This window comes from Pholcus phalangioides, unplaced genomic scaffold, assembly GCF_987345545.1.
Source record: "Pholcus phalangioides strain wild (caught in Gottingen) unplaced genomic scaffold, Ppha-v1.0 ptg000032l_1, whole genome shotgun sequence".
Lineage (NCBI taxonomy): Eukaryota > Metazoa > Arthropoda > Arachnida > Araneae > Pholcidae > Pholcus > Pholcus phalangioides.
In genome coordinates, this window is record NW_028301622.1 from 671,180 (window position 1) to 698,698 (window position 27,519).

General features: G+C 36.6%; 1 protein-coding gene across 4 annotated transcripts in view; it reads right to left on the reverse strand.

Moving 5' to 3' along the window:
• Nucleotides 1–27,519, reverse strand: part of LOC149066113 (tropomyosin) — a 63,742-nt gene that overhangs the window by 12,726 nt on the left and 23,497 nt on the right. For 2 of the 4 annotated variants that reach the window (XM_089253190.1, XM_089253191.1), the window contains exons 2-4: nucleotides 16,887–17,012; nucleotides 10,413–10,546; nucleotides 8,421–8,538 (exon numbers count right to left, since the gene is read on the reverse strand). In XM_089253190.1, the coding sequence (XP_089109316.1) occupies nucleotides 8,421–8,538; nucleotides 10,413–10,546; nucleotides 16,887–17,012 (378 nt within the window). Of the gene's footprint in view, nucleotides 1–8,420; nucleotides 8,539–10,412; nucleotides 10,547–12,995; nucleotides 13,553–16,886; nucleotides 17,013–27,519 lie in introns of those variants that run through there. The other 2 variants (XM_089253189.1, XM_089253188.1) reach the window with 1 other exon arrangement.

Consider the following 27,519-nt stretch of genomic DNA (forward strand, 5'->3'; position numbering starts at 1 on the left):
ATAATCGGGAAACGAAACAAAACTAAATATCGGGGTTTCTTCAGACAATCACCAATCATTTCATTGAAACACATCACCATTTATTTTTCCTCACAAAGAAATACCATGCAAGTACTGTATGAAATTCCAGTATCTGCCTATAGTATACAGGGTGTTTCTAAATAAATACAAGTATAAAAAACATGAAGAGGGTGATACAACGCAATGAAGTAATTATGGTCGTGCGTGCAGTGGTTGGCCGCTAGAGGGATTTTTTAACTTCGGCACAAACACACGACTAAGTTAGAATAAAGGCGAGGCACACCAAACATGGAAAAACTTGCTTCGATGAAGATAAATCTTGCGTCGTACCATGTGTTCGTTCCGAAGTTGAAAGCACCCTCTAGCGGCCAACTGCTGTCAACGTGACTATACTTTTTTCACCATCGTCGTGTTCTATCACCCCCACTCGAAGTTTGACATCTGTTAGTTTAGAAACACCCTGTATATGTTATTGGTTCGATTCTTTTCCCCGCGGTTAAGCTCATGCAGGAGATTGTGTTTTTGGATGAGAGATTTTGAATGTGGAAAACATTAATCTCATGAATACTGTCAGAAGTATGTGTTAGGGTTAATGTACGGATTGGTCGCATAGTTAGGTAAGAAACTTTAAAGCCAAATGTAGACACATGCCCTTCCCCCCCCCCCCCACGCTGACAGGGCTCTAGCCCTGGGGGCCGGGGCAATTTTCATAATTAATTGGCTTTTCGTGCTACAAATTAACTATAGAAGGGCCCGTGAAAAGTCTGACCGGGGACCCGCAAAAGATCCCAGACCAGAGGCCCCTGCTCTAGGATGTGGGGGACATGTGTAGACAACATGAGTGGGTGTACATCAAAGATGCATTAAATCCCCGTTCACATGGGAAATAGAAAAAGTGGGTTTAAAACCCCACTTCAAGAACTTTCACCAATGACTGCTCTCAATTTGTTTCCTTACGAAGGAAAAAAGTCGACAAACGGGTGCTAGAACTCCCAATGCTACCGCAATATTTGCACATGTGAAAAAGGCTTATAAGTCTTTCAACTAAGTTTGGTGCACGTACTTTTTGGATTATTGTGTGAATTCCAATTTTGTTGAGAGAAATTGTTTCGAAATCTGCCACGCGAGAGGGGGAACTAAATAATTGCACTTAATGGCACTAAATAATCATTTGATATTCATACTTAACAAAATTTCAATCTCGACAGCGCTAAATTTGCGTGTACGACCATTTCTGGTAACAGTTCACAATACATCCTATAGGATTATACACCTGGTAACATTTTATGCGAGGCTCATAGCATATAAGGCAAGGGACATCCTTTAAAAGAGTGCGGGCCACTTCATTGGTTTGAAAACGTGTCGCGGATCACTTAAATAATCTGGAGCAGTGCCGCGGGTCACTTAAGTGATTTGTAAATATGCTGCGGGCCACTAAAGTGATCTGGGACTCATGGGCGGAGATAGACTTGGAAGTCTGGGGGGGGGGCACGATGATGATGTCAATTCATATATATGCATTAGATCAGTCGACTTCACTTTTGATGCTGACCACGCCCCCCCCCACCCCCGTATCTCCGCCCATGCTGGGACTGTACCAAAAGTCACTCAAGTGGTCTGGAAACGGTGCAAGAAAGTACTTTGTTTGATAAGGCAGGCCTGGAATTTCAAATACGCGCCGGTTTGTGAAGTTACAACTTTGGTTAATTGGTGGTGTCACAATCCTTTGAATCAGTGGGTGTTATTGTCCTTCACAAAAATATTGAGATGGATTTGAAACGGCCGCCTTGCCCAGCAAGGATATGACAAAAGTGCAAAGTGGAGTTTGAAGCCACTTTCCCGCAATAGCGATGCGTAAATGCCTCACGAATGAACTGTTCAAGCTGATATAGCATTTGAGGACTCTTTCTGTGAACAATAACCTTCAAATCGCTCTACAGAAAGAAGTACAGTGAAATAAAATGATCGTGGTGTCATCTACTAGTGAAAATTGTAATTAATTTTACAAACCGGTTTTAAAAAAAATTCCGGACCTGTCCATTAAGCGTACCACTTGATCCATCTTCCTATCATTGTCTCCAAGTTATGTCAATTCAAAGTTAGGCAGTCCTTTTTTGAAACGATTGACGAAAATTGTACAGTGACAGCAGTAGGATTTGCGAGGCCGCAGGCAATTTTCTTTCATGCAGCCTAGTAGAATGACGATGGAAATGATACTTTCGTTGCAAGTGCGAATGGCTTACATCTGCTAGGCCTAAGCAGTGGCGTATTTGAGGGCGGGAAGTTCGGATGGGCAGCAAATTTGAGGAATAGTAGTCAAAAGAATTAATACAATAGGGGACAGATTGCAAAATTTGCGTAGCCCACAGGCACTGGTAGAACCATAAATCCGCTTCTGCCTAGATAGCGAGGGACTGGGTGAGTGAGCGACAAAACGAGCGACCTAGAGCAGACCAGGTCAGTGAGTGACCAAAAGAGTGGGCAAGCATGTGAGTGACCCAAAGAGTTTACAAAAATGTGAGGGACTAAGATTATAACCTTGAGCAAGGGTGGCCAGTGAAGTGATTTTGTGCGGCCTGCTACAAGGTAAAAGTACCGTGAAAAAAAAAATGAATTTGTGATCATTTTATTTGAACCATCGTTTTCCAACAGCAGAGATTTCTTGACTACTAAACTGCTTACAAACTTTTTATTTCTATTATATAGTGACGGAATAAATTCAATAACTAATCAATTCAATTAATAATGGAGCGGCTTATACACCGAAGTTGCACCACTGATGCGGCCCGCGAACAGAAAGAAGTTGGCCATCCCTGACCTAGAGCATTTGTGAGCGGCTAAAACTGTGTGAAAGCGTGTGAATGGCCAAAAGAGCAACCAGAAGAGTGAACTAAAGCATTTGCAAGCATGTAAATGACCTAGATAGTGAGTGACCTAGAGCACGTGCAAGCACGTGAATGCCCAAAAGAGTGATCTAGAGAGTGTGTGGCCATGTGAATGACTAAAAGAGTAACCTAGAGAGTGTGTGAGCATGTGAATGACCAAAAGAGTGACTTAGAAAGTGTGCAAATATGGGAGTGGAAGTGAAAGAGCTCTACTGAGATTGTGAAACAGAAAGCGATGCAAAAATGAGAAAATCCTCATTGGTTTGTACAAGGTGCATCAAAAGTTTGTTAAAAGATTAATTAGAATAGTTCCGAAAGTCACAAATAGATTGCGCTGAACGCAATACTGAAAGCAGATGTATGCAAATAAGAGTCTATGAATTACACGAGTGCATGCACATTCTTCCTTTGGTTCAAGCAGCCTAATTTTCATAACCCACCACGACCATTGCATTTTAGCGCCACCTATCAGTGACTTTTGAAACTATATTTCCCCCAATTTTTAAAATTAACATTCAATCAACCTGTGATCCTGATTTTTTTTGGGGCATCATTTCTTCCCTTTTGGTTAAAGTTTTAATGAGCCTTTGATGAACCCTGTACATAATTACGCAGTTGAATATATCAGTTATTATGCATTACATCAATGTGTAGCCCTATTCCTACACTGAAATTTTTATCGTTTTCAATGGTTAAGTAATTCAAAATATTTACTGGAAATCATTTGCATATTTTTTTTGAAAGTATTTATTGACACTGCAACACACCATTTGAATACAAAACGAAAGCATATGAATAAAATAGCTCTATTACAACATGAGTGATTTCCTAATAACTAAGGCACGAGAATACAATTAGCAAAAACATGCTAATTACTGAATATTTGCTAACAGTTACCAATTCTAATAGCACGTTATTACCGAGTCTTTTCTCGACAGTTTTGGGTCATAGTTCTAGATTGTTCAATGTGACAGATTTCTGCAGATTCTGATAGCGATTATAGAGATGAGCAGTTTGACATATAACATGGGGTGGGTTCTCTGAACATAAAGCATCATAGTCACGATTAGACTATAATGATTAGGAATAAATAAATTTTGTAATTATGAAATAGATGCAAAATTTGCCATTTTTGATGAATAAATGCAAAAATTTGATTTTTACTACTTTTACGAGAAATCCGAATTTACATTTTGAAGCAAAAATAGGTAGTGATTTTGTTGCGCACCTGAATTCTAGAACTTTCAACTAAGTAGGTAAGATTTCACGTGGTACTTTAGTACTATATAAAAAATTCTGTCGTTAATTTAGTTCGTTTTTGCTGATTAACGCAAAATTTTTGATTTGAGAAATATTTTTGCTGATAAATGCAAAATTTTTGATTTGAGAAATATTTTTGCAGACGAATGCAAAATTTTTGATTTCAAAAATTTTTTACGGATGAGTGCAAAATATTTTTGACTTGAGAAATATTTCTGAGGATGAACGCAAATTTTTAATTTGAATCTTTTTCTTGCAAATCAAGGCAAAATTCATGTGCGCTTGAAAATTTTTATTTTTGCAAAATTTATGCATCTCTAATGATGATACGTCGAGAGACCCCTGATGCTATCACGGCTTTCTTTACTTATGGGTCCACCCAAGCACCGCCTAGAGCATCAAAGTAATTAGAGGTATCCTCATGAAATGAGATTTGGTTCTACAATCTTCAAGAATAAGTATGTCACATTCACCGGAACCTAGGGTGAGGTACCGTATATATGGAGATGACCAGAAACTTTCAGTTCCCCTCCTCTAATGTTTTCTTCATATTGGCGCTTCTGAAGTATTGGTTGGCATATACTTTAGACCTAGGTAGGGGGACTCTGGATATCACTTGACATGAGGAGGACCCTTCACATTACATGTCAAACTGCTTGTCTCTTTGAATGATCTCTATTGGAATCATCAGAAACCTGATACATGGGGACAACCTGTATATTTTTAATGTGTATGTATGAATCCCAAAAACTTACAAAAATTATAAGTAACGTTTCTAAGTATTTCATAGAGTTCTAAAATGAATTCTTACAAAATTCTCTCTGTGGAAAATCTTAATGCCCAATTTCGTAACATTGAGTTTTTTTAAATTGATTATATCTATTATTTTCGATCGTGTCAGTTTCATATTAAAGTGCCATACAGTACTGAGTTTAATTATTTAGGAAGTCTATTGATTCAATTTCGTAATTGCTAACACACTCATTTTTGTATCCTCGAGACTGCATCGCCTGGAAATTTAGAGATTTTTGACATAGAAAATTTTTGCATAGGTGATTTATACACCACCTCTTCAAGGAAACTAAATTAAATGACCTCACTGATTTCATCAAATTATAATTATTCAACTACAGTTCTTCGAATATAAAGATGCTGACGTAATCAAACGTCTTTTCTTTATAAATCGCATATCTCGCTCGTTATAAATTCAATGTTAATATCCTAAAAACTAAGGACAGTTCATCGCAACAACAACAATATATCTACTATATAGTCACCAACAAGCAATTACACCTCAAAACCGCAAACCACAAAATAATTGCATAGCATATAAAACACTCCACAAAAAAGGTAAAAAACAGTGGACGTACAATGGTGTTAGTCACATGCGGAAATAGCTAAATACAAATTCCATAACTGCGAATAAATAAAATATTCATGTATAATAATTAATACTTCATTTCTAAATATAACTATCATAACCATAACATAGAATAAATAGTTTATTGATTATAAGGCATGATAAACGGATATTATAGATTGATTGCAACAATATGTTATGCACTGGCTTACAAAAGTTAAGCCCCCGGACAGCTTACGTAACATGACAACACCACGTTAATCTTGCCCTTGGATTCGATAGTAAATGGAACACAAGCACGTGGTACTAGGGCATACAGTCCCTTCATGTGGAGCCTTTGGCGCACATTATTGGCAAAAAATTTTGTCTTACCAAGTTGTGCTGCAACCATGGATGTAATAGTTGTGGAGGTAGTTCATAAATTTCACTCGGCTACTATAGCAATATACCCATTATGAAAACAAAACAAGACAACAAGTCAAACAGGTGATGGGAAAGCTGTGCCCAGTCGACCGAGATATAGGCATATTGTTATTACAGCCAAATGGAATTGATGAGCGATCTCTACAACTGCTACATCTATGGTTGCAGTGCCAATTGTTAGGGCAATATCTTTCAATACTGTGTGCCAAGGGCTCCACATGAGAGACTATACGCCAGAGTACCATGTGTTTGCATTCCACTAACCATCCAATCTGGGAGGAAGAGGGGGGGGGGGGAATGACAAAGACAAATTAAAGTGGTGTCACTGGTATAAGGTGTTGCATACTTAACTTTTGGAAGCTAGTGTATATATGGCAGCCTTGTTCGATTGCTAAAAAAATTTGTTCCTTAATCAATTTAAGTAATAACACATCATGAAAGAACATTGCGATACTGTTCACAGTAAATAGTTTTTAATAGTGATAAGGTTTTTCACGGCCATCATTTGATGAAAATTGTTTGTTCGAAGACAGTCGTCCGTTTGAGTTAGTTCTCAACGTTTCCCCAACACAAGTGGTTGGCATCATCAAGAGAATTGATAAATTTGATACTTTAATAATATAAATAATATATATGCTATACATAATTGATACTTTTGATCCAGTTTTATCAATTCTCCTGATGATGCCAACCACTAGTGTTGGGGAAACGTTGAGAACTAACTCAAACGGGCGACAGCCTTCGAACCCGAACAAACAATTTTCACTGTTCATAGTATCATATAAAAACTTTTCGTGAAGCCTGTATAGATAAAGCCTACTTAATCTAAATATATATATATTATATAAACTATGGCAGCATGGTCAGTTATCAGGATGACCATTGACATGATTTCGAGCACTTTCAATGGTAGCCAGAAGTCCCTATTCACACCTGTGATTTAGTTAACTGCAGAGACGCTCTCAATTAAGGTTTGGCTGGTATTTTCGTCACAAACAGGCAGTTGTCTTGATAACTGACCAGCAGGGCTTAAAATAATTGTAAAACAAACTCAGATAAAAGCCAAATTTCTTAAGAGCCAAGCATATTTGTATTTTCAATAACCACAGTCCTCTTCCTCCTTACCCGATCATGACCCACCGCTGTGTAAAAAAAAGAGATATAAGCAGGTGGTCAGAGAATAACCTTTGAAGACCGGGCACACCCCGCTTCCCATCTCAGAGAGATATCGAATCGTTGAAGCAGCAATAACACATGGGTTTAAAATTTCAACAGCAGTAACCTGCAATACAGCGGGAGGCTGGGATTGGGTTCTGTGTTTTTGTGTTTAAAATTATTCTTATAACTTGTTCAGAGTCTTGATTCGAACCATAATTGAGTGATAAGTGATGAGGTATTAGCAGCTGTTGCCAATCAAAGAAGAGTAGTTGCTAAAGGCAAAAAAAAAAAAAAAAAAAAGTCATCAATATTAGCTTATTTTCTTTTCAATGTTTAGCCTATGCTAGTTGGGGGGATAATCAACAATGACCCTTGCCATGCCACAGCACAGGGCACTGCTCTAAGAGGGATGCCAAATCTGAGTTGAAAGGGCAAAAAAACCATTGTAGGCCTAAAAACATGGTCACAGGGAGCCAAAAATAGGTCCAGTACAGATAGAGATTTTTCTCAAGGGGTGCCAGTAATGGGTCCTACACAGGTAGAGATTTTTTTTCTTGAGATGCTCCTAATCGGGAGTTGTCTAAGTTGTCAAAAGAAATCTTTAGTGATGCCAGCCAGTAGCAATGGAGAAACATCAAAAAGAAAATTAACTTGCACAGACTCTTTGCCACAAATAAACTCTATTACAATTAATGACGGCCATAAAAAACCAGTTGCTGCTCAACATCCCTTGTGGAAACAGACCAATAATTTGATAAACGTACACAATAATTACAGTTTAAGGCACTTTCAACTTTAACATTAAATAGTATAAATATATATTTTTCTATGACGGATAAATGTATTCTAAAAATATCTATTTCACTCATGCGGGATGCCATTTTAGGCAACATGCAAACAGGTACAATCTTAGAAAGAAGCTTTGCACACGCACACACACACGAACCAATAAGCTCGCAGTTTCAAAAATAAACATGCTCTTTCATAGTTCTGAATGTCATTTTCGATATAAAGTTAAATCATATCACAGTCAATGATCTGTTCGATCGCTTTTATTTTTCACTCCCGTTTCTATAGCACACATCAAAGATGTCTGATTTCCAGTTCCACAGAGAAACGTCACTTCTCATTATGCTATAAGGGAGGTAGATGCCATGCAAGTTGCCACTTTGTGAAACACCACAGAACATCATTTTATATTTTGATTCTCTCGTTTAAAAAAAAAAAACTGTTCGAAAAATATATGTAGGTATTTTTTTTTTATAAATGTAACGTTCTCATTAGTCGCATGCTCATAAGGAAGGATCCTTCACCTCATCATATTTGCGGTCAGCTTCCTCAGCCATCAGCCTGGCTTCCTTCAGCTGATCTTCAAGGGCTTCCATGCGCTCCTCATCTGTGATACTCCTGTGCTCAAGCATCTTTCTCATTCTGTAAGTGCAAGGAGAAAAGAAATCGGATGTAATTTTATGCATTAACACCATACACATGCATTAAGAGTTAAAAACATTAAGATCCATATTCCTGTCTACTGTGGACCAGTAAAAACATTCTTGTCATCATTAAATAGAGGTGCTCTCACATTGGTATTCTTCTCATTGACTGGACAAGTAAAACATTCTTGTCATCATTAAACAGAGGTGCTCTCACATTGGTATTCTTCTCATTGACTGGACAAGTAAAACATTCTTGTCATCATTTGAACAGAGAACCAAGATGATAATTTGGATGTGACGGGATGGACCCCAGAAAGAAATGCTGGCACAAATAAGCAATCGTTCCCCCCTCTCTCATCAAATGGATGAAAAAAATGCTTACTATGCATAAACATGAAGTAAAAATGTTTAGGGTAACCCTAAAAAACACTGTTAGAAAATGGTCATCTAGGGTAAAAATAAGCCATTTCGTGACAATTTTTGAGGCCATTTAGTGTAAGAGTGGACAAAGAGTGGTCATTTTTTTTTATAAATTGTGTGAGTGGCAATGTGGTATCAAATATGACTTAGTGACCTAATATGTGGTACTTGAATGAGAGCAGGGACAGAACTAGAGGGAGGGCAAAAGGAGCAATTGCTTGGGCGGAAAATTTTAAGAGGGAACAAAACGCTATAATAAAATTACTGAATTTTAAAGAGGTGGGTGGAAAAATTATGTTCCCCACAAATATCCTAGCTACAACTATGAATGAGAGTAACCATTTTGCAAGAAAAACGCAAGGGCCCCATTTAGTGTTAAAGTGACCCATTTGTAATCACATAGTATTAAAATGACCTGTTTTGTGACGATTGTATAAGAGCGTCTAATCTAAAGGGAGGTCATTTGGTGATGAAAATGACCATCACATGTCAACAGGGGCCTAATAACTGATTATCTTGACAGGGCTAGATAAAGGTTTGATGGGGCCCATTTTAGGCTATTGGAGCACATTATATGCCCAACGCCAGCTGTCTTTATCCAAAAAACACATCCTCTTGCATAGGCCCAAGGACCAACAATATTGTATAAATAAATAAAAAATAAATAAAACAACAGTTTGGTATTTTTGAGGCCCTCTGAAGACCCCCCAAGTCCTACGCTGCAGCATGTTTAACCTATAGGGAAATCTGGCACTACCTTTTTAAAGTATAGGCTACTACTGCCAATTCTTTTGGCCAGCGTTGCAATTCAGTGTCAAAAGTTACCCAAAAAGTGAGCATCTTGTGGTAAATGTGACTGACCTATTTTGTGAGGGAGAAGTAAATATACAAAATTTCAGAAAAACACGACGTAAAAATTCTGAATCTGGAACTATGGCCTATACTTTATTAATTTTTTTTTCCATGCCAGCAAAAAGAGGCCATCATCTTCCCCCAACAGGGAAAGGGAACTAATCCTCTGTAGGGCCAAAACCAGATGGAAAAAAAAAAACCTCCTGGGACAAAGCATTCATTCATTACTCACCCCCATAGAGGCCTATGCAAAATTTTCTCAGAGGGGGGGGGGGGAATTTCAATTTTTTTTTCTTCTCAAGGGGGAGGGGGAGGGGGAGGAGGGGCTAAGTTTTTTCCTGCAAAATAATTGTAATTTTGGCTTGAGGGGGGTTAGAACCCCAAAACCCCCTCCCCCTTTGCATACGCCAATGCTCACCACCATAGTGTTATATAAGTGATCAAAAGAGAATGAGTGAATTTGGTGTTATTTACCCTGGTTTAACATCATTTAAAGCCAGATATGCCTGATTCACCCACTTTACAATCCTAAATTCTGAATGCTTTTGATGTCAACGATATCAAGAGTAAAAGAAAAGAAGTAAATGGTATTATTACCGTTCACTCTCATCAGCTGCCTGTGACGCTTCTTCCAACTTCGCGCTAGCTGTTTTTAAACGTTCTTCAGATCGTTCGAGATCTTCCTCCAACAGCTGGATGCGCCTGTTCAAAGCAGCGACTTCACCCTCAGCCTGAAATTTACAAAATCAAAAATAATCAATATCCATAAACAGAATAACTGTCGTTATCATATCAAATATCACAAATAATTAAAAAAATACATAAACCCAGTTTTAAGGTACAATCCACAAATATAAGGTGTACAGCACAATGTCACATACCATTAGTCCTCGCCAACATGCCTCAAAGTGTGTAACAGTAAAAATCAAGAGCCCTTAGACACAAAGAAGTCTGCGTGGTTGTCTTTCCAAAGTCTACTTCATTTATGAAATATTTTCCTTAAAAGTGATTATCCAGGAAATGTAAGAGGTGATAATCTGTTGCAGCAAAATCCAGGAAGTACCATGGATGAGACATTGCCTTTCTTAGACCCTGAGCTAATGATATATCGCCTCATCTATTTCATAGACACAGCTACATTGGTCTTGGCTTGGAGATTTAGCATGGACCTTTATGGAGACAGATTTGCGGAAGGCATCCACAAACTTCCTTGAGTTCAAGACTGTCCTCGACCCCCGAATCAGAGCATCATGCAGCTGGAAGCATTTTAGCACAGATCAATGCAGGGCCTGACATATCTCAGGTGCCAGGTCACTATGGCGATTGAAAAATTGATAAAAGAAGTCCATTTAGCTTCAAAAAGATTTGGTTGGCGGCTAAATTTGTTTTTTGATTTGTCTAGTCCTGGACTAACAGTAAGTTATGTGACATTTGCTGTACACAGTTCAGTTTTCTGACGAACAAAACTGCAAAATATTTTTTTAAGGTCACTTGAAAGATATGAAATAATAGTAAGAAATATCTGTAGGGCTTATTTAAATTTGAGGCGGCTTTGGATGCAGTAGGCATCAAGGGAGGGGCTATGATGCATGGCAAGCCAGCCAATTATAACTTAGTCACTTGACAACTGATTCCCTGAAACTTTCAACACTGCACACACCATGATGTGAAACTTCATACCTGGGTCAGTGAATGACTGCTGCTTTAACATTGAGGCACCATAAAAACTTGCATCCCCTCCCAAACTTGCCAAAATCTCCATTATACCAATGGAAACATTGACCTGAGCCTCCCCCTTATAATTTTTTAGCCCATGACATGGAGTGATTTCAGGAAATGCAGGAATCAGAGGAGCCTCGTGACACTGGTCAAGGATGTTTAGTTAAAAAGTGAATATTTGTTGTTTAAATTTTCAGCCTCTAACTGATGTGGTCAGGGGCAAATGCCCCACTTGACCATGTTGAAATCAGATGCTGGACCTACTCCGACACAGTCAGGTACGGATCCAGAGAAAGGCAATCGTCCCTCCCAAGAGAAAAATTATGCAAGAAAATTGCCTATCCTGTAAAACACAGGACAATCCAGCAGGGTTTAAGCTAGATTAAAAAATTCCTTTAGCAAAAAATTGAAAATTGGGGAGGGGGGAGCTTTTAACAAACTGCTAAAATGCTAATGATTGATGGTTGGATGTCTACTCATTTCGTACTTCCTGTATGCTGTTTTGCAAAAGCGGCTACTACTTCTTTCGTATTCTAAGACTTTCTTTTGCATTTTGCAAAAAATGGAAACATAGCTTAAATCCTGCAATCCAGCGAACACACAATAAATCAATTCTCCTGAAACAATGCCCTGAATCTGGGCATGCCTCCACTGTTTCCGCAGCTGAAGATGCCTCTGCTTCATTAGCAGCTGCTGATGTCTGCTTTCGCTCTATTCACAGCTAAACATGTTTGCATTCACTTCATTCACAGCTGAAGATGTCAGCCTTGGCTTAATTCATAACTAAAGATGTCTGCTCTATTCACAGTTGAATATTCCCTGCTTTCACTCAGGTACAGATCCAGCAGGGAGTGATGAGTGCCTTAGTATAATTAGCAGTTGAAGTTGCCTGCCCCCATTCCATTCGTAGCTGAAAATATGTCTCTCTTCATTCCTCAGCTTCATTCGCAGCTAAAGTTGTCTGCTCTCGCTTATATACAGATCCGGGGGGGGGGGACGTCTTCTCTTCCAAGAGCCGAATAAATACAGAAAAATTTACGTGCTCTGTAAAATACAGGATGATCCAAAGAACCTGCCGAAAGTCGCCCCTCCTGACACATCACCCTGAATCTGACCTGGCCATCTATGATATTGATGGGCTTTAAGGCCAGATTTTTCAAAAGCCCCTACACCCTCTATAGTGAATTTATAGGATGAAAAAAAGAATTGTCTCAGGCTGTCATCATTACTCTAGTGGGGGACATGTCCGAAAGTGAGTAAATCAGTTGACATGTACTTCCAACCAGATGTAGACGCATTGCTACAACATCGCTTTATCCGAGGGAGAGGGAGGGACCCATGATGTTTTTACGACAGCCCTGATAAGGCCCAGAACACTCGAAATTAATCGATTTCCCACAATACGGGAACCCAGGGATGACCCCTTCAAAATCACGACCAAGGTATTATTATTGAATTTACCCTTTTGAGCTGGACGTTCATGATGTTGTGCAGCTCGTTGGCGATGATGCTGAACTTCATCAGGGAACTGGACGAGAAGATCGATGATCCGAAAGCCAGCCCGGGATAGCCAGCGCTCCTCTGCCTGTTGCGACGATTCCGCTCGCTGATGACCTCGGTCTGGACGCTCGAGCATCGCAGACTCGCCCATTCCTCGTTGTTCTCGGCGTCATCCTCGGCTCCATCGGCTTCCCTGTCCGGAATATCAGCGACCCTCGAGTTGGCAGGCTCGGCTGCCCTCGGACTCCTTCTCGGGTTCAGGTCCCTCATCTCCGAGCCATCATTTGCAGATTCCGTGGCGATCGAATTCAAGCCATTTGTTTCAAATGGCTGAATTTGAGGATTATTGACAACCGAATCGCCATCGTCTGCATTAGCCCATTAAGGCCATTTAATGTAAAATAAAAACAAACAAACAGTAAATATCGTCTGCCAGGGCTTTAGGACGGCCTTAACAGTAAACATTAATCAGGTCGCCTACATCGTGACCTCGCTTCACTTCTCTTCACATCGATGTCAGAGGCAGCAGACGACAGCTTCCTGAAATGCTTCCACTGCCCGCCACAAGAAGGCGCTGTGGGTATATCATTGGGTGGTATCTGGATGTCGTCACGTTCGCTCTGTAGTCCAAATATGGCGACGCCCGTTCTATTTTTGTTATCCCATGCTTATGTATCTCGAGTTGCTTTTTTTAAACATCACATTCCAGGAGCACTAGACATTTGTACGCTAGACGGGGAGGAAAAAGTCGCTTCTAGGGATTCTTTCTTTCTATTTCTACAGGGGTCTATTCTTCTTTTAGTAACGGAAATAAAATGGTGTAAAATACCTCTTGGCGGAAAAAAATATCATTGAAAGTGTACTTATCTTTTAGTTTGATGAAGATGGATGCCACCTTAATAACATTTCTTTATTAAATTCTCCAGTTGGCAAATTTTATTCACTTTACCATAAATTGAAGAATCCTTTGCTTCACGATAACGAAAATATATTTTACGCACTCGCATCGGTTTTCAAAGCACTTCGGTTATAACGTCAACACAACAGGCGGCTGTCTCTGCCGACACTCATGAAGAAAAATTGGAATTTATTGTTTGGATACTGGCAAATAAAGAAGAAATAGCAAGTAAAACCCCAAAGGTCTTTACGTGCTTTTGCACCCCTATAGGTGTTGTCATTAGAGGAAAGATATCGACACTATCACGCTGAAACGGAATTCTACTTGGGCTGTTTTCCTCAGCAGGGCTGTCTTAATGAAGTATTTCTTAACTTTCTTCAGCTGATAGTCCCCTTTGGACAAGGCCGTAGCGGGGGGGGGGAGACTTAGGGGGCTGGCCCCCTTCCGAAATGTGAGAAAATGACCGAAAAACGGGAAAAAGATGGCCAAATCTATTTTGTTCTATCACATTGGTCCCCTCTGAACGAAATTTCTGGCAACGGGCCTGCCTTTGGACTATATATATATATTTATTATTTTTTTTCCCCCCATGGCTCATCTAGGGGAGCGAGACCCTTTCTACTTTGTGTGAACATATTTTCGAGTAAATTTGCAGTGAACGGAAATTTTATGAATGAGATCGATCTCCGTAGTTCAGTGAGCTGTCCTCTTGTGGAGGTTCTACGCAACCGACTCAACAGCATGGAGCCTCGAGTAAGTGATATGCTTGGGGCTCCGTACTTTGGCTAACAACTCAACATATTTGCATTCGTACTGTAATTATCGTACTCTAAATCCTAGTACAGTAGACCTGCTAGATCTAATTATGTAGGCCCTCTATGGACACAAGGACCCCTAGATGGGCCAATGCGTTATGATGATCCTGGTTCTATGAATAGTTTTGCCGGATTATGAAAGTAGCTGCATTCCTCCCCTCCTCCCTCACTATATCCACTTCAGCAGGCCTATATATTTTTTCACAGCTCTCTGTGTTCACTCCCCTTATCAACCTGTGTCATAGCTTCCCTCCCCAGCTTTATATTCACCCATGGGCCCCCCTTATAATATCTCAGGACAGAAAAGGGGCCATATGGTACCTGGTTACCACTGTCTTATCAAATAAGATCCCTCGGACGTGACCCCGTGGCCTTACGTGCATGGGGGGGGGGGAAGCTCTTGATGAATGCTATATTTTTCTAGAGCAGCGGTTCTCAACCTTTTTAGCGTATATTTTATATATCTGAGCCCTGTAGACATATTTTTTATTTATTCATCAATTTTATTACTTATTTGATTGTCCTCGAGTTGCAACGGAGCACAGGTTGAAAATCACTGTTCTAGAGTAACAATGGGCATAAATTGGTAGTCGGACTTCTAACCAGGTAGGGGACCCCCAGAACACCACTTAGATCTCAGGCCCATGATATTGTTAAGACGGCCTTGGTTGTCAGCTGGTAAGATAGTTACCAAATTGGATGTTATATTCCCGGAATTTGATAAAACATCTTGATAATTATTAATAGTTCCAAAAACACTTCCTGCACAAGATTCGATTTCGCGATTAACTTTCCTTTTCCTGCCTTTATCGACAGTTTGTCTTGTTTGCTGGCTCTCTGTGTCAGATATTGATGCGTTACCTGCATGTTTATTTTTGCACTTTTTTTTCCGAGCTGGGTGTATTTCTAACCGAGAAGATTTGGTTAATAACCCAAATGACATATCTGGTTAGTGTGATCGATCTTTCCTTTGAAAACATCACCTATAGTGCGTCGAAATGCATAAGGAATTGATGATTTTACTCGATATATCACTCACGTTTACCGTTAGTTTCTTCTTTATCGTGATAGAAAATAATGTTAACCAACCTTGCTTTTAACATCGAGAAAATGCAATGATCTTCGATATGACGACACATTTTCTGCAGCATTTTTGTTGTTTTTTTTTCCAGAAAGTTTCCTATTCTGAGTTGAACGTATTGATGGAATGTTTATCGGCAACAAAAAAAAAAAAAACAGGGTTCGTTGCATGATGATAGTCTATCATTTTCAGTTTCTATCCATTGTACTTAGGGAATTCGGCAGAGTTTCTTGAAGCCGTAGATCCCTATAAATATGCTGTTTTTCTACTTTTTAACATTCACAGAAAGTATAAATATCGCTTCCGGGATAACGATTCTTCCGTGCATTCGTTGTCCATCTAGGGTTTCGCTTGTATTTAGAAAAAACTTCAGAGCGTACTCGAAGAAGCAGGTGAGGATTTCTGAATACTTGTCGCTTTTATTTCATCTGCGTCTCAAAACTGTGTTCAGTTTCGATATCTACGAAAGGGCGGTCATTGTTTATCTATGCATTATTGATGTAGATAAACCTATCGAAGTTTTACACCCATGGTCCAAGTTAAAGAGCTGTCCAAGATATATAGGTACAGCATTATTATTATTGTGTTCTTGACATTCTGTTATAGAATCATGGCTGATTCAATTCAGAATCGTCCAATGTAGAGAAGTGTCCAGGAGACAGAGCAGTGCCGTTCTCAACGAACGGGACCACCTGGGCATGGCCCGGAGCCTTCAAATGAAGAGAGGCCTCGTGATAACGAGATCTGATTGCTATTTTTGAGATTAATCATGTAAACTGGTAAGCAAGTATTTCTAGTCAGATGGAAAGACTCAGAAAAATCAATTTGTCCGGGGGCCCAAGATGCTCTTAAAACGGCCTTAATACAGAGGCGTCCAAACTGATAGGTTCCACTGCATTAGAAAGAAATAACCTCTCTTTTTTATGACAGCATCTGATAATATATTTCAAACTGGTATCTTAGAAACTCGACATCGGTTATAACGACAAAATTTTGCTGCATATCAGATGTCGTTATAATCGCGCATGACCGTATATCATGATGAGTGTTATACTTACCACTTGGAGTGCCTTGTCCTTCTCTTCGAGCTTGTTGTTGGCTTGAGCCAGCTGCTCCTGTACCTGGTCGAGTTCATTTTCAATCTGTTGAATCTTCTTCTGCAGGGAACGAACTTCTTCCTCAGCCTACAATGAAATCAAGTATGGGATACAGTTCAGCCTGCACAACATTTATATTTTAAATGAAAAAAAATCGAGTTGGAGGAGTTTTGTAAAACTCCGAATTCGAAACTATGGAAACTGAAGAAAATTTTGCTATTTTTCATGATAACAATTCAAATAAATAATGATAATAAAATTTTCTAGGATTAGAGCTTAGAGGCTTAGACGTTATGCGTTTGTAACTGATTATTTGACGATTCAGATGTTTTCAAAAAAAATTTAGGTCTCGAAATGAAGAAAACAGGAGTTCGTATGGACACTATGATTTTATGCACTACATTTTTTTTCCTTTTTTCTGTTGCCTCACATAGGAATCCAGAATTCAGTTTTTTTAAATGTAAAGACTGAAAGCTCAACACTAGAGAACTTTGGCTTTAATTGTCTTATGTTTATTAGATTTACAAAAATGATTGAAGAAACTTTAACTGTATTCAATATATTGCAAAAAAATATACCGCAATTATTTTCCGTGAAACTATTTGAATGTAATTTATATCGCAATGTAATTTTTATAGACCTAAACCCAAATTTTTTTTCCGACTTTCCTTAACTAAAGCTTAAAACTTTTCAGGATTTTTCCTGATCAAAATTCAAAACCTTCCCTGACCAATACCCAAAAATTTTTCTGACAAAAAACACCAAAATTTCTCTGACTTTCTCCTGATCAAAACTCAAAAAGTTCCCTGTTGACGCCCGAAAATTTCCCTGACTTTCGCTGACCAAAACTCCTATATAGTCACATTTTTTTAAATTTTTTGAAGAATTTTAATAACTATTAATTTTTTGATAGTTTCCTAATCTTATCCACTGTTATAATATAATCGTATGTTAAATAATGTGCAAATATTAAAATATTATGAAATTATAATGTGATCAGCACGTATTCCCAAGAGATCGTTACGATCTGTCCAGGGAATGTGTTGGTGTTAGCAGACATTCATGCCCGACCCGGGATTCGAACCCAGACCTGCACAGTCAGAAGCTAGCTCCCTAACCACTGGACTGGCAGGCGGTTATTGTTGTATAATTTAAATTAAATTGGATGAAGCTAATTTTTTCTTTTGCAACCTAAAAAAAGAAGCTTGGAGTTAATTTAGGATACAGAGGGATTGGTATTTTATGGAAATTTTAGGATTCACACAATCAGGAACAGGTGGCCGGCCGCATTTCTTCAATATACGGAATATTACTTGATATTACCAATCTCCAAAGATTCACCAATGATGGGCAACTGCAAATATATTGCTAATATTGCTGCCAATTATTGATAAAGAAATTAACCACGAGTATCATCGTATAATATTTCAATAATATTTTAACTAATTACATTTTGACTATTCATAACTGATTATTAGCATTTTAACAAGCATTTTCTACCGAATACTTAATTATAGGGTACATAAAAACTGTACTTTTCCTGAAATTTGATTTCATCAAGTATTATAATTCAATTTTTGCATCATATATTAATCACATCATTGATGGGTGTTGTTTTTTGGTTTATATATAAATTGTACATTTCATTTTACTTATAACACGAGGAATTTGAAAGAGCAAATGAACTGCGTGTTATTTCGTAATTTATTTTTTATTTTAGTAATCAAGGTACAATAAATAAATTTCTTGTTTTTAGATATACAGGGTGCATAGCGAACAGGGGGTATGGCATTTTACTGGTGAACAGTTCATCCTAGAGGTGTATTTCAAATTGGAGAAGTTTCCAAATAACGTGTAGTACTCCGATATGCCATTCTTGTTTCATGGGGTTGTATGGTTATTAAAATAAAAAATAATAATATTTTATACAATCTCAGTGTGACCGAAAACATGAACAGAAAATTGTTGCCCTGTCTTTTCTGATGCCAACAAAAAAAAATCCATGTTTCTAAGTGCAATATTCACTGAGATATTTGAATTCAAAAACGGAAAAAAGGCGGGGAAAAAACAGCTCTAAATGCAGAAAAACCGTTTTACCCGTATTTAACGCTGCCCACATTTTCTCCGTTTTTCGAATTAAAATATCACAGTGAGCACTTGGAAACATGGATTTTTTTTGTTGGCATTACAAGAGACAGGACAACAACTTTCTGATTGAATTTTGAGGCACACGGAGACTGTATAAAAATTAATTTTTTTTTATTTTAATGACCATAAAACCCCATGAAACAAGAATGACGTATCTGAGTACTACACGTTATTTGGAAACTTTTCTAATTAGGAATATACCTCTAGGATCAACGGTTTGCAATTAAAATGTCATGCACTCTATTTTTGCTATGAATCCTGTATATTTCATACTACACTGACCGATATACAGGCAACAGATATATCTGTAACCGTTGACTTTAGAAACGATACTTTTAATTACAAAAAAGTTTCCAAATGACGTGCAGTTACTCAAATTGTCTCAAATTTTCCAAGGGGTCGTATACATAAAAAAAAATAAAGGAATTAACTTTTTATACACATTTCCTGTGTGTTAAAATTTCCGATAATTGAAATATAGATATTTTCCCGAAAAGTCATTTGATGTTTTTAAGTAGAATATTATAGATATTAAATATAAAAAAAATGACTATGTTCCTGCAACTTATCACTGTGTTGGCAAGTTTCATGGGCCCAAAAGTTTGAATTTTTACATACACAAATAGAATGAACTCGACCATTTTATTTATTTTTATTCACAATAAATGGCAATTACATTTTTTGACAATTATTTTGACAATTACAGAATTTTTATAACTTTGAATTTAATTTACGATCCGCGATTTGTGAATCACACCCTCAATCAAATGACGATGAAAACTTCAAAGTTAAATATTTCGATAAATATTGCATTTGAAAATACGCGATTTCCTGTAAATGACTTTTCACAGCCGTATCCAGTTTTAGCACACAGGGTTTTCAGTTTTTATATATTTTTTTTTTATGTTACGTATAATACCCCGTTGGAAAATTTAGGCCCTTTTGAGTAAAAACACGTCATTTGAAAACTTTTTTTTTAATTGAAAGTACGGTAAAGTCTACGGTTGTAGAGATATCCACTGTGCAAACAATTTTGGACAGCCTGTAGTGTACCTCGGAACGTAGGTTGGGAGTCACTGTCCCAAAAGTAAAATTTTAGAGATATAGTTTTTTACATGTTCAAAATACTATTTCGTGACATTGATGGATAACATCGTGTCACCTTAAAGTGTCGGCTAACATCCATTAAAGAAGACACCCTCCCTTCTATATTGGGTGTTTGCCGGACACATGGGCTGGGTATTACCGCTCTAATTATCATTTCATACATGTGTTTGTTTTCACCTCATGAAGATACTTCATACACAGAAAACAACATTACAGTTTTATCTCTTAAACCAGGGGTTTTCAACATTTCAGACATTGCGGGCCAAGCTAAAACTTTCCATGAAACCCACGGGCCGAAATCCACGCTGATTTATTTAAAACTATAAGATGATATCCATATTCACAACGGACTTGATAGAGCAGCGTCTTAACTGGTGGGCCAACGGACCCCAAGTGAAAGAGGGCTCTTTAGATAGGATTCATTTCTTTCGTTTATTATAAATTTTACTTAATTAATTTCACCAATTCTGAATTCTTTTTGATAAATAATTTCGTTTATTAATTGTTAAATTATTTCTCTCAGTAATTCTGGAATTATTTCTCTCAGTAATTCTTAAATTATTTCTCTCAGTAATTCTTAAATTATTTCTCTCAGTAATTCATAAATTATTTCTCTCAGTAATTCTTAAATTATTTCTCTCAGTAACTCTGGAATTATTTCTCTCAGTAATTCTTAAATTATTTCTCTCAGTAATTCTGGAATTATTTCTCTCAGTAATTCTTAAATTATTTCTCTCAGTAATTCTTAAATTATTTCTCTCAGTAATTCATAAATTATTTCTCTCAGTAATTCTTAAATTATTTCTCTCAGTAACTCTGGAATTATTTCTCTCAGTAATTCTTAAATTATTTCTCTCAGTAATTCTGGAATTATTTCTCTCAGTAATTCTGGAATTATTTCTCTCAGTAATTCTGGAATTATTTCTCTCAGTAATTCTGGAATTATTTCTCTCAGTAATTCTTAAATTATTTCTCTCAGTAATTCTGGAATTATTTCTCTCAGTAATTCTTAAATTATTTCTCTCAGTAATTCTTAAATTATTTCTCTCAGTAACTCTGGAATTATTTCTCTCAGTAACTCTGGAATTATTTCTCTCAGTAATTCTTAAATTATTTCTCTCAGTAATTCTGGAATTATTTCTCTCAGTAATTCTTAAATTATTTCTCTCAGTAATTCTGGAATTATTTCTCTCAGTAATTCTTAAATTATTTCTCTCAGTAATTCTTAAATTATTTCTCTCAGTAATTCTGGAATTATTTCTCTCAGTAATTCTTAAATTATTTCTCTCAGTAATTCTGGAATTATTTCTCTCAGTAATTCTGGAATTATTTCTCTCAGTAATTCTTAAATTATTTCTCTCAGTAATTCTGGAATTATTTCTCTCAGTAATTCTTAAATTATTTCTCTCAGTAATTCTGGAATTATTTCTCTCAGTAATTCTGGAATTATTTCTCTCAGTAATTCTGGAATTATTTCTCTCAGTAATTCTTAAATTATTTCTCTCAGTAATTCTGGAATTATTTCTCTCAGTAATTCTTAAATTATTTCTCTCAGTAATTCTGGAATTATTTCTCTCAGTAATTCTTAAATTATTTCTCTCAGTAATTCTGGAATTATTTCTCTCAGTAATTCTGGAATTATTTCTCTCAGTAATTCTTAAATTATTTCTCTCAATAATTCTGGAATTATTTTTCATCAATTACAAATTTCCATCTGTGATGAAAAAAAAATAATTTCTTTTACTATATAATTTAGAAATCTGTATAGTTCCTTCACTCATTAAGAAGTTATTTCTCTCATCAAGTATTAATTTCATAATTTTCTCTGCAAAAAAATTATTTCTGTCTATAATTCTGAAAAATTAATTACATCACAGATATTATATTTCTTCCGGTAATTATGAAATAATTTTTTCAGTATTTATAATTATTTGTTTTTTACACAATAATTTATTTTCAATTTAAGAAATAGAAATAAGTATAAATTTTCACTTTTCGTTTATATAAATAAAAAATACCATATATTTCCTTCATTAGATTTAAAAATTGATTAAGTTTTATGATTTTTTTTCTAATTATGAAAAAAATTATTATAATATTTTTAATTAAAATTGATTAATTTTAATTGGAAACAAATTTTTATAGAAAGAGTTCCCTTTGTATTAAAGAATTAAGATTTTTTTTTAAACAGGGGTTTTCAACGTGGGCCACATGTGGCCCTCAAAGCTCTTTTTCGTGGCCCAATTTTTTCAAAAATACCTAAATGTTGAAAGCCGATTAACTAAAAATAAGTCAATAATTCAATTACATTTCCCCGTGGTATTTAGAACTGTGATATACTTTCTAGATTCACCAGTAACGCTATCTGGTACACTATCAGGCCCGCTCAACGAGTTCGCAAGCTTAGGCCTGACAATTTTTGGAAGCCCTGATTTTATATATTTTTAGTCGGCATCAAAATTACAGAAATGCTGAAAAACACTTTGATAAAAGTTTTGATAAATATTAAGCTGAGTAGGCACGTTGAATTATACTGACATACACTCCGAGCTATGTAGCGCTAGGTGGACGTATTTCACTGAAATTAGGTATATACGTTATTTTGGACAATGGGAAAAAGATGACTGCTATAAAAAAGCGTCACATTTTCACCTGGTAGTCAAAAATTGAACCATTTTTTATGAAATCCTTCTATTCCTCCCCCCCCCCCCGGTCCACATATCCCATATATACCTAGTTTCATAAAAATACTTCCATCAGAATGGGCGCTACATACGTCTGAGTAGTGTCAGTTTATTTATAACCACCGTGTACACACAGGGCGATTACTTAATTCCCCCTGCCGCATTTCACTGGCGAATCGTTGATCCTAGAGGCATACTTCCAATTAGAAAAAATTATCTAACTAACATGCAAAACGCAGATAAGTCATTCATGTTGCAAGGGGTTTTGTAATGGTGAAAATAAAAAAATTAACTTTTTGTACGGGCACCCGTATACTCAAAAACCCGATTGAAAAGTTGTTGCCCTGGGTCTCCTGACGCCAACAAAAAAAATTCCACGTTTCTAAGTGCAGTATTCAGTGATATTTGTTTTCAAAAACCGGAGCGGAAAGTTAAGGAAGAACAGCAAAAACTAACGGATAACGCTTTTTTTCCTATTTATGCTGGTTTTTTTCCTTCCTTCCGATTTTTGAACTCAAATATCTTAGCGAATATTGCACTCTTCTTTGTTGGCCTCAGGACAGACATGGCTACAATTTTCTAATTGGGTTCTTGAGGTCAGGGTGTCCGTATAAAAAGTTCATTTTTTTATTTTAATAACTATACAACCCTTTGCAACATGTTTGAGCGCTACGTATTATTTGGATACTTTTCCTAATTGGAAGTACGCCTCTTGGATCAACGGTTCGCCAGTAAAATGCGGCCAGGGGAAATGAGTAATAATTAAGTAATCACCCTGTATATATCCATAGATAGATAGGCAAAGAACCGGTGTTCTCAGTGTGGTATGGCAAATCCACAGATAGAAAAACAGTCGATAAAAACAAATTATATTAATTTTGAATGAATAACTTTGCCCAGAAACACAATTTTGCCCAGAAAATATAAATAATTGTAGGAAAATTGTTTTAGCGTCAGAATAAAATTACAGTAAAAAATTGTTGTGTATATATTATAATATTTTAAATATTTATACCAATCTAATTAGTAGCCATTTCACAATTTTCGAAACGCACTTCATTTCAAAAAATTAATTAAGTGAATACAAATTGAACTATAATTTCATTCCAAAACGTTAACCTTTGCGTAGTAAGAATTAACTACGTAGTTTTATAGTTATAATAAATATAGTTAGTATTTTTATAATTAATTATCACGATTTTTAGAAATTTTACTGAAAAACAAAAATTTGTTTTTTTTTAGATGCATAATTTTTTTTCGACATATTTTGTAATTTTTTAATGTTTTTAATAATTTATATACTTAAACTATATTATGAGCTAATATAAGATTCACAAGTATATTAGAGCAAATCGCCTGGTCAAGCTCAATATATCGATTGGCCAAGCTCAATATTAGGAAATCCAATTTATCAAGTTCAAATTCACAAAATCGACTGATGAATCGGAATTCAGTATTGGCAAATAAACTGCTCTAGCATCGGTAAATCGACTGACCAAGCGCTCAGCTTTAACAAATAGACTGAGGCGCAACAATAATAAATCAAGTGACTGATCACAAGCTCAATATTAGAAAATCGACTGATGAAGCTCTGTAATGAATCTACTGATCAAGTCTCAGAATATGTACATCGACTGATTGATTCTGCTAAAAAATCATCAAATTAGGCTCGGTAATAAATTGTTGAATCATACTTGGGAGCAAATCAGCTGATAATAACTGATTAGACTTCGAAGTGAATTAACTGGCTGGTCTTCGCAACAATTCGACTTAATAGAGCTTTGTGATAACTCATTAGATAGACTGATTATGCTTTGGCAGGCACACAGAGCAATCAACAAAGACTCAACCAATTTCATATCTTTGCATTTTCTGCAATTAGTGAAACAGAATGAAAAGTTACATTTAGATATGAAAAGTTACATTTATATGTAAAAGGAAAATGTGTCTTGGTTTTTATATAAATGTTCAATACGACGTCCTTCAGTCACACGTAGGACATCATATCTTCCAAATGCGCGAATGTAATTTATAACAGCTTAAACTATATAATGGCCGAATTGTTAATCATGTGACGTTTCATACCTTTTAACATGATCAAAACACTCAAAAAACTATGGTCTAGTACAGTGATTCCCAACGTGGGCGTTAACGCCCCCTGGGGGCGGTTGAAAGTTCCAGGGGTGGTAGAAGCTACGGGTATAACATAGGATCCTATAGGTTAGATAGCATTGGGGGCGATGGGAGAAATAAATTTCTGAAGAAGTGGGTGATGGGACAAAAAAGGTTGGGAAATTATGGTCTAGTGCATAGTTTCTCAACCTTTTTTTTTTGTCCCATCACCCACTTCTTCAGAAATTTTTTTCTCCCATCGCCCCCCAACGCAATCTAACCTATAGGATCCTATGTTAAACCCGTAGCTTCTACCGCCCCTCTGGAACATTCCACCGCCCCCAGGGGGCGTTAATGCCCACGTTTGGAATCACTGGTATAGTAGAAATATCATTGAAAATATTATTTAACCATTGAGTTATTTCATATTTGGTACGCATTTCGGCCTTCATCTCATCAACCATATGGTTTTAATTTAAAAAATGCTCAAAATTCGTTCAGAAATCACTCTGTATCAGTTCCGTTAGGGAAAATACAGTGTGTCACAAAAATAAAAATTTTTATATGGTTCCCCCCATCCTCTAACTTCCAATCAGAAAGTTGTCGCCCCGTCTCTCCTGATGCCAACAAAAAAGTTCCATGTTTCTAAGTGCAATATCAGCTGATATATTTTAATTCAAAAACCGGAGAAAAGTTGTGAAAGGACAGCATAAACTAACGGAAAACGTTTCTTTACCATATTTTTATGCTGTTCTTTCTCAAATTTTCTCTGGTTTTTGAATTAAAATGTCTTAGCGAACACTGCACTTAGAGACATGGAATTTTTTTTGTTGGCCTCAGAAGAGACAGGGCAACAACTCTTTATAATTGGAAGTTGGGCGAGGGACAGTATAAAAATTTATGTTTTTATTTTTTGACGCACTGTACTTTCACTCTCGAAACTGGCTGAGTGATTCCCGAACACATTTTGAGCATTTTTTAAATTAGACCCATACGAACGGTTGATGACATAAATGCCGAATCAGGACTTTCAGGACACCCTGTATAATATTCTACGCAATATAAAGTACTGTATACACCCTTATTATATTTTTCAATGCCCTTTTCTTTTACAAATTTTTAGACATTGGGGGAAAAAATCATTATTAACCACACATGTTGTCTACATGCATGATAAAATAACATGACATCAATATAATTCAATAAAGATTGATTCAATTAACATACAGGTTTGTACATATTGTTTCTTAATTTTCGAAAATTTGCAAAATAGAAACTACTGGAGATATGTATCGCATTGTGTTGGCATATATTATGCCTTTATGCTAGAAACATGAATGTGCAAATTTCAACAAATTTAAAAATGACGTTTGAATGTTTACTCTACCCATGTTACTCGTACTCTATGGATGTCATTTTCCTAACGTGTTTTTCAATGTACGATCGACATTCACGTTTCCGGGAAACTTAAATTGCATTATAAGTTGTCTAATCAGCTGGTATACCTAAAAAAGCGAAAATTTGCACATCCATGTCTGTGGCATAACGGGTACGATGTACAATCGGAATTATGCGTACCGAATGTGAAACAAATCAATGGCTAAATAATATTTTTAACGATATTTCTAACAGAGTAGCGTTTTTGGACCAGTGAGATATTTTAATTAAACTAGTGATTTTTACAAAGTGCGCGTCACGTCTCCTAGGGGGCGTCACCACCCTTTGTCTGAGGCATCGCGGTAAGCTGCCTATATTTATGGGTGCATGTTAGCTGTTCTGAAAAGGTTTTTTTGTTATATTCCACATTATTTTTGACTATTCTGGGGAGCTGCAGATACAGGGTGATCCCAAAGTCTCGCAATCCGTTATAAAAAAAATTAATTTCTCAAATTGTACTTGATTGTAAATGTAAAGTTTTTTTCATAGACAGCAGCACTATACTGTTCAACATGGAAAGATACATGTGAACTGATACTCTCGGTGGCTCTTTTTTCGTTGTATGATCAAGTTGGTTTTGTTTTGCCCGAAGCAAAGAATTTTTATGATTGAAAAATATTTTTCAACTCATTCGTTTGAAGCCTTTATTGAGGCGTTCAAAAGTGAATTCAAAAATGTTTCTGTGCCCAATAAGACAACATTCTTCCTATTGTTGTTCCATTTTCGAGAAACTGGAAATGTTGAAGACCGCAAGACGAAGTGGGCCACCCATCTCTACTGAGCCAGCATGTAATGCGTGAACTAAAGGAAAAGAATTTAAAAAACTGAAAAAAAGAACTTTGAAGAAATTGGAGTTTAACCCTACCGTGTTAGGGTTGTTCCGTATATGGAAGCTCCAGATCAGATCAAATGTCAGAATTTGGTGCTCAATTTCACGCCACAGGAAAGTGTGGGTTCATTTTTTTTTAAGAAACAGTGGATGGGACAGGATATGATCTTGTAATTGATCGAACTGTTGGATGAAAATGAAACATTTTTGCTTTTTGCAACAGAAATGGAGCAACCTGCCACACGTCTAATGAGAATGGATTATTGCACACAGTTTT